This window comes from Silene latifolia, chromosome 4 (assembly GCF_048544455.1).
Source record: "Silene latifolia isolate original U9 population chromosome 4, ASM4854445v1, whole genome shotgun sequence".
NCBI classification, from domain to species: domain Eukaryota; kingdom Viridiplantae; phylum Streptophyta; class Magnoliopsida; order Caryophyllales; family Caryophyllaceae; genus Silene; species Silene latifolia.
The window spans coordinates 29489845-29497504 of NC_133529.1; the positions used below are offsets into that span (position 1 = coordinate 29489845).

General features: G+C 37.9%; 1 protein-coding gene across 1 annotated transcript; it reads right to left on the reverse strand.

Annotated features, from left to right (window-relative positions):
- Window positions 1-253: 253 nt before the first annotated feature.
- On the reverse strand, window positions 254-4105 carry LOC141651304 (uncharacterized). The gene is made up of 7 exons (XM_074459023.1): window positions 3710-4105; window positions 2956-3402; window positions 2015-2514; window positions 1408-1769; window positions 1008-1211; window positions 756-922; window positions 254-517 (listed from the first exon to the last, which is right to left on the reverse strand). Exons 1-7 carry the CDS (start codon window positions 4103-4105, stop codon window positions 254-256), a joined length of 2340 nt encoding a protein of 779 aa, XP_074315124.1.
- Between the last annotated feature and the right edge of the window lie 3555 nt (window positions 4106-7660).

A 7660-nucleotide genomic window follows, 5' to 3' on the forward strand; every position in this document is an offset into this window, starting at 1 on the left:
TTTTTTTTTTTTGGTAAAAGGTAAGTATATATATATATATATATATATATATATATATATATATATATATATATATATATATATATATATATATATATATATATATATATATATATATATATATATATATATATATATAAAAGAATTAGTTCCAAATTACATCATCAGATGGAGTCATTTGGTGTGTCAAGGCCTACTCGTATTACAAAGTCAGAGCAAAAAAAGATCTAATAGTAAACCCAAAAAATGATGCTCAGATCATAATGTTTGCTATCCAATCTGCTTCCCGTCTAGAAACCTTGCCTTTGTTCCTTGCCCAGAACCGAGTGATGACCTCCTTAACAGTGTTCCTGACTAGTACCACTGGGTGACATACATAAGCTGAAGTCAGTGCCTTTTTTCGAGCCCTCCAAATAGCATAAGTCACTGCTACATAGACAGCACATGCGAGACATTTATGCAATTTAGTACCTCCATGTCTATTTGTTGAACCACCTGCTAAGAGCATCAGCAGGTACTGTGATATTTAGAGATTGTTGCAGCAAAGTGATACAATGGATAGAGAATAGACAGTTATAAAAAAGGTGTTGATGAGATTCATCTGCATTTCCACAAAGAAAACAAAGGGTATCCACTCTAGCCCCCATTCGCACAAGTCTATCATTTGTCATAAGCCTTCCTTGAATAGCTGCCCAATAGATGAAGGAAGTCTTGGGAATAATCAGGTGGTTCCAGCAGGTAAATCTCCAAATAACCTTAGGCTTAGTATCCCTTAGCCAATGGTAACCATCCTGTACTCTATACTCTTTGTCTCCTCCAAGCCATTTACCAGAAATGTAAGCAGGTGCAAATAATTTAAAAAAGTTAGCAATCTTTTTCCACGACCAGCTACAATCACTAGGAGGCTCATAGCTGGTCCAGTCTGCGCGCTCCTTTCATATAAACTTGATTCACCCACTTCACCCACAAATGATCCTTTTTAGACGCAACCCACCAAACATATTTACCTAATAAAGCTTTGTTCCACAATTTTGAAGCTTTTATCCCCAGTCCTCCTTCCTCTTTTGGAGTGCAACAGGTATTCCAATTTATATTAGGAGCCTTCAAATAGCTCTCATTGCCACCCCAAAGGTAGTTCCTACTTATAGCATCTATCTTGTTAAGGATTCCATTGGGAATAAGAAAGATAGAGGACCAATATGAATGGAGCCCTGACAAGACAGAATTTACCAACACCAACCTCCCAGAATAGCTTAGGTGTCTAGCTCCCCATGATCTTATCCTTGAATTTATCTTATCAAGGAGTTTCATGCCTTCATTTTTAGTAAGCTACTTAGAGGATATAGGAACACCAAGATATCTAAAAGGAAGGGCTACTTTTTTTAAAACCAGAAACTTGTAAAATACCATTAGTTGCCCCAGAGGCCATCCCATTAAAATAAATTTCTGATTTATCTCTATTGAGACACATTCCTGAAGCAACAGAGAACGTAGAGAAAGCCCTAAGAAGCCACATAATAGAAATTTCATCCCCTTTGGAAAAAAGCAACAAGTCATCTGCAAATAGGAGATGATTGAGCTGAAGTGGACCACACATAGGATGAAATTTGAAGTTCTGCTGCTGTCCAACTACCCTCAGAATCCTGGATAAATACTCCATACAAATTGTGAAGAGGAGAGGGGAGAGAGGGTCTCCTTGTCTCAGCCTTCTACTACCTTTGAAGAAGCCAAAAGAATTCCCATTTAAGGACAAAGAGTAGGAAGTCGAGCTAACACACATCATCACCAAGTCAATAAAATGTTTATGAAATTTCCAAGCAACTAGCATCTAAGCTAAAAAATCTCACTCTAGAGTGTCATAGGCCTTTCTTAAGTCAATTTTAATAGGGCAACGGGGAGAGGCAACTTTTCTCTTATAAAGTCTCACAAGATCCTGTCAAATCAAGACATTTTCAACTATATTCCTCCCTTGAATAAACCCTCCTTGATTCATACTAATAATGTCAGGCAGAACTTGACCCAATCTTGTACACAGAAGTTTAGCAATGCATTTATAGACCGTATTAGAACATGCAATAGGTCTAAAATCCATAACACTAGCAGGATTAGAATTTTGGGTATAAGGGTGATATTAGTAGCATTCGCCTGTTTTAGGAGCTTCCCCATGTTAAAGAAGTTGTTCACAGCATTATAAATGTCCTCCCTCACTATATTCCATGAGTCTTTGAAGAATTGGCTTGAGTAACCATCAGGACCAGGGGATTTTGATGGTGGAATAGCAAAAATACAAGCTTTAACTTCTTCAAGGGTGACTGGTTTGAGGAGAATATTGACATGTGCAGGAGTAATAACATTACCAGTCCTAACAGTAGGGATGTGAAGCTGATGGACATGTTTGCTGGTATCTAACAAGTCTTGATAATATTCCAAAAAGGCATTCTCAATAGCTCCAAGATCAGACTCATAGAATGCAGTGTTTGCATCCCCCTCCTTGAGCCATGCTGACTTTTCTTTCTGTTAGAGAAAACTATACTGGGCTTTTTGTAGATCATAGAAAACAGTAGTAGCTTCCCTTTCTTCTTGTCTAAGAACCAAGTCTAGAGGTTGCTTATGCAGCTTAGTTTGAATATCTTCTAGTTGCATCCTTGCTACTACAGTAGCTTTTTCAATATCAGCATACCTATTCTTGTTCAGCTGCTTGAGTGGTTTTTTCAAATTCCTGAGTTTTGTGGTGACTTTAAACATAGAAATGCCAGAGACTTGCTTGGTCTATTCCCTTTTGACAATTTCTTTAAAATCAGGATCCATACCCCACATATTGAAGTATCTAAATGAAGTTTTCCTAGATTGACTACTCTGCCTCCTATAGCAAAGGATTGGAGTATGATCAAACAAACCTTCATTCATAAAATAAGCATAGCTATTAGGGTATTAAAGCAGCCATTCATTGGATACCAGACATCTATCAATCCTAGAGAAAACTCTATTGGAAGGCTCCTGCTTGTTGTTCCATGTAAAGAAGGAACCCTGAGCTTGTAAATCAGTGATGTCACAGCTATCCACATATTGCCTAAAATCTGCAACTTCACTCCATAACACAGGCCTCCCCAATCTTTCATTATAGTCAAGAATAGTGTTAAAATCGCCACATACACACCAAGGGCCAGTAATCTGAAGCCTAAGTTGCTTTAGTTTATCCCACAAACTACCTCTGTCAGCCTCATCATTAAACCCATATACCACTGTAAACCAAAAACTATCTCCACTAGCTATCTCCTTAACTTCTACTGTAATTTGTTGAGCAAAGGATGCTTTAGTACTAGTCTGGAAGACAGTAGGAGCCCAAATGATCCAAATGCGTCCACTAGGATGATGTAAGTTGTTATTGATTCCACACCAGTGCTGACCCAAATTATTTAAAATAGTAGAGAAATCTTGAGTCTTCACTTTAGTCTCAACTAAGCCATAAAGTCGTATTTTATTCAAATGTAAAAACCATTTAATTTCTACTTGTTTATTAGGATTATTAATACCTCTCACGTTCCAATAACCTATATTATCCATTATTAATCAATATTGTTGAAGCAGATCCCCTATTCTTATCTGGACTAGCATTTTCACTGTCACTAGCCATTGTTTCAGCATATGTCTTTGAAGGAGATACAAGGGTATTATGTTCCTGTCTTGTAAGTTGTATGATAGAACTTACAGGAATTAATACACTAGAGCTATGGTATGTAGGACCTCCAAACGGGTGAGTAGGGGACACAGGATTGATCACAGAAGGAGGCACATGATCTTTACCTCTCTGATTAGGAACCTGTCTAACTGGTCTCCACAGCTGAAATTGTTTATGCTGAACAGGAGCAGGCACAGGAGCAGGAGCAGCTGTCTTCTTCTTACATTGTTCAGTAGTGTGCCCAATTCTTTTGCAAGCAGTGCAGACATCAGGACGCCATTCATATTCAACCAAAACACAGACCTCAATTCCCTTCTCATCCTTAAAGTAGATCTTGTCTGGTAGGTCTTGTCCTACCTGCACCTCAACCATTAATCTTGCATAACCCAGTCTAGTTTTATCCATAGTAGCTCCATCAGCACGCATATACGTTCCAATAATAGAGCCCAACTTACTGAGACAATTCTCTCTCCAGAATTTCAATCCCAGTCCACATAGCCGGATCCATATAGGACTGCTTTAACTTTTTCCTTTGCAAGTGAGGTGGTTTCTGTCCACGATTTTACGACCAGAGGTTTGTTATCAAACATAGGGAAACCTTGTTTGAGGACCAACTCTTTACATTCCATAGTAGGGAACCTCACAAGGAAAACCCCATTAGGCAGAAATGAAATCTTATCATATTTTTACTTTCCCCCACAATCGATTCACAAACCCAGATAAAAGCTCCCATGGAGGGTTACCACCCAGAACATAACATACGACAGCAGTCGACCAGTAATCTAGTTCAGGTTGTACATACTCTATGGATAATTGTATCAATTTTGAAGCCGGGGAAGAGGGTGAACTTACCGGAGACTTAGAACGATTCCGTCTAGAGACCTGAGTCCAACCATTCCCTTCAGCATCCCCAATTCCATCTGTAGCTTGACCAACTTCTCGATTAACCTCCTCTTCAGGTTCAGGTTGAATATCCTGTTCCACAATTGAATCTAATTCTAGGGGAGGGATTCCAACAATTTCGCCAATTGTTTTAGTACCTTTTGGATCTGCAGATTGAGGGATTCCACTTCCTGAAGCAATATTCTCAGCCATTGATGAGCCCATAATTATATATGTTTTTATCCCATATCCGTATATTGTTAGTGTCGTCTTTCGCATTATTTGAGCTAAATTATTATATATTCGTTAATTCGAGATTTAATTACTGTTATTATTATTTTAAATGCAAATGGGCTTATTTAGTGTGTTTTGGTATAACAGATTACAAGACAGAAGAGAATGGGCTGAATGACGCGCTTAATGGATCAAAAGTATGACGCGAGTATGGGTAAAACAGACCAAGGAACAAAACAAGAACGAAGCATAGGAAATAAAGAAGCACGTAAGCAAACACGTACGTAATTATTAATTAATCACTCGGTTTGCGATTTCACGTGGACTTGGATTCAGAGACCAAACAAGACAGCAAATATAAGAAGAGTAGAATTTGGGGAAAGAAACAGACGAAGGTCAGCGAAAGATTATCCATGGAAACGGCTCCGTCTCAAATTCAATTTCTATCTCTTCCTTTAATTCAATCACAAACTCTATCCTATTGCTGCGTAAATTTATTCCCAAATCTGTTACAAACACCGACTTTGATCGAGTATAATAACCCTAATTCAGGAGCAATTTACCCATATATATTTTATAGAAACTGAGCGATATAGAGTGAAGATTTGAGACCTAATTGGGTCGTGAGAGCAGTAGGAGACCGTACTCCAGCGTAGTCTTAGCACACGGTCGAGTAAGGGCGAATTTGAGGCGGTTCCTGAGGTGCGACATCCGAAGTTCCGACTACAAATTCCGGGCAGTAATTAAGTTCTCTCTACCTCTCTTGTATCCAATTTATGGTTTATTTTCGTTGATTAATTTTAGTATTGAAAAGCGTTGGTTGTTTATTGTTAATCTTTCAGTTATTTATATCCGAATTTTTACTCATTTTAATTGAAAGTTGCAATTTCAGTTTATAATTTTTTATCTTATTATGATTGGAATTGTATACTTCTGCTATTTGTGTGATTCTGGCTTAGTTCGAGTTGCATAATCCGAGTAGCAGCTAGTTTAGATTAATCTCTGCAATTGGGGTTTGTTTAAGTTAGGAGTAAAATTTGGTCAACTAATCTTTAGGTAGTGACGACACTAAAGGGGTAAATTGGATTAATGATATCTTCTTGGTTCGATAATGCTTCTAATCCGGTCTTTAGTAAGGCGCGACAAACTTACATCGGTCGGTTAGTTAAGAATCGGTCTAGGCTTAGTTCAGGTCGGTTGTAATCTAAGAGAGGATAGGGAGTTATTGTTATCTTTAATTCCACAGTTAATCTATATATAAACTCGAGATTTAACGTAAACAATATCCGGTTGACAAACTAGAATTACCAGTAGAATATGTGCTTAATGGGGTATTTAACTTCGCGTTTAGTTTTAGTATTTAATCCTGTTAGTTTAGTTCAAAACTACAAACAAACTCCCCTCTAATCGTAAATAATTTTAATAGCTGTAAATATGTAAATAAATGGTATATATGTAAATTAGTGAATAAAAGTACATAATAGTTAATTAGTTTTTCCAGTCTCTCTGTGGGATCGACCCTACTTATCCTTTACTACGTTGTTATTTTTGAGGTTAAGATAGGTTTATAAATTATTAATTTGTATACGCTTAACGACACGTATCAGCCATAGTTGGTTCTTCGAGATTGATGTTAGAGAGATTACAAAATGAGAGCCGTAATTTTGCTTTTGTGATAATTTTCTTTTTAGTTTGGGAAATTTTAGTCTTAGGTTTCTTAGCCATTATACAGAAGAAACCCTAATTATTCTAGAGAGAAGGCAAAGCTTTCTCTTTCTAACTTTCCCATGGTTCCCAAAATTTTAACTTCACTTATTTAAATTTAATATAAAATACTTTTTCAAAAATAAAATTACACATATATAACTATAAAATATATATTTTATTAAAATTTTAAATAACATGTCCTATGTCCTAAATTTCATAAGATGTCGTATCACGTGTCCGTGTCCGTATCGTGTCCGTGCCTGTTTCGGTGGTACCTAGACGGTGGTGGACGGAGTGGTGATGGGTTGTGCGTGTGTGGGCTGTGTTGTTGTTCAGTGTTAGGGGTTGTTGTCGTTTGGTTGTTGTGCTGGACGTTGCCCACCATGGCTGGTGGTGGTGGCCACGGTGGCGACAGTAGGCGATGGGGGTCGCCGAAGTATTGGAGGTAGTTGGGTGTGAGTAAGTCGGGATTTAAACCACGTAATTAGCGGGAATCAAGTCGGGATTTGAAATAAAGTTATATTTAATTATATAATTATAATTTAATTAGATTAGTATATTTACACGTATTTGTATTATTATCGTATTTTAGGAGATGGGTTTTGTGAGACGGTTTTACGAGACGGGCCTAGCTTGTATGACGGATTGCTTATGCGGATATGCTGTGAGGTAGGTTTATCCTACTCAGTTTCATTGTTGTATTTATTTATAAAATGAGTGTTTTATGATTTAATTGCATTGAGTGACTCGCATTGCATGTTGTTGGTCATGACGACTAGAGGAGTCAGAATATTTGAGGAACTGGTATTTGTGACTTATTTGGCATTTTTTGTCTGTTGTATGTTGTGATTATATATGTGTTGTTGGATTTATTGTTGTTGATTGTTTTCGAGACATAAAACGGTTAGGAGATCGTTTTGCGCTTGAGTCGCCTCTTGGAGCTTCTAACTCCAAGAGGGATGTGCACATTAGTGGCTTGAGTTACGAGGGGACTCGTGTGGTTGAGACACGACGTCTGGCAAGGGATTCGGTTGGCTTTCGGACCCGGTACGTCTGAGCGTGTCCTGGTACCTGTTTGTGGTTATTGGTATGTCTGGGCGTGTCCCGGTACTAGTGTGGTTATCGCTATATCTGGGCGTGTCCCGGTACCGTGGCGGT

Bases quoted from the DNA above. Each gene is read 5' to 3' on its own strand.
- LOC141651304 (XM_074459023.1), bottom strand. From the start codon at position 4,105: ATGCGTGCTGATGGAGCTACTATGGATAAAACTAGACTGGGTTATGCA. The intron at 1,212-1,407 runs GTATTTTACAAG...CTGTCTTGTCAG, and splicing joins GGCCTCTGGGGCAACTAATG to GGCTCCATTCATATTGGTCC. The intron at 518-755 runs GTTATTTGGAGA...TAAATATCACAG, and splicing joins TAAGGGATACTAAGCCTAAG to TACCTGCTGATGCTCTTAGC.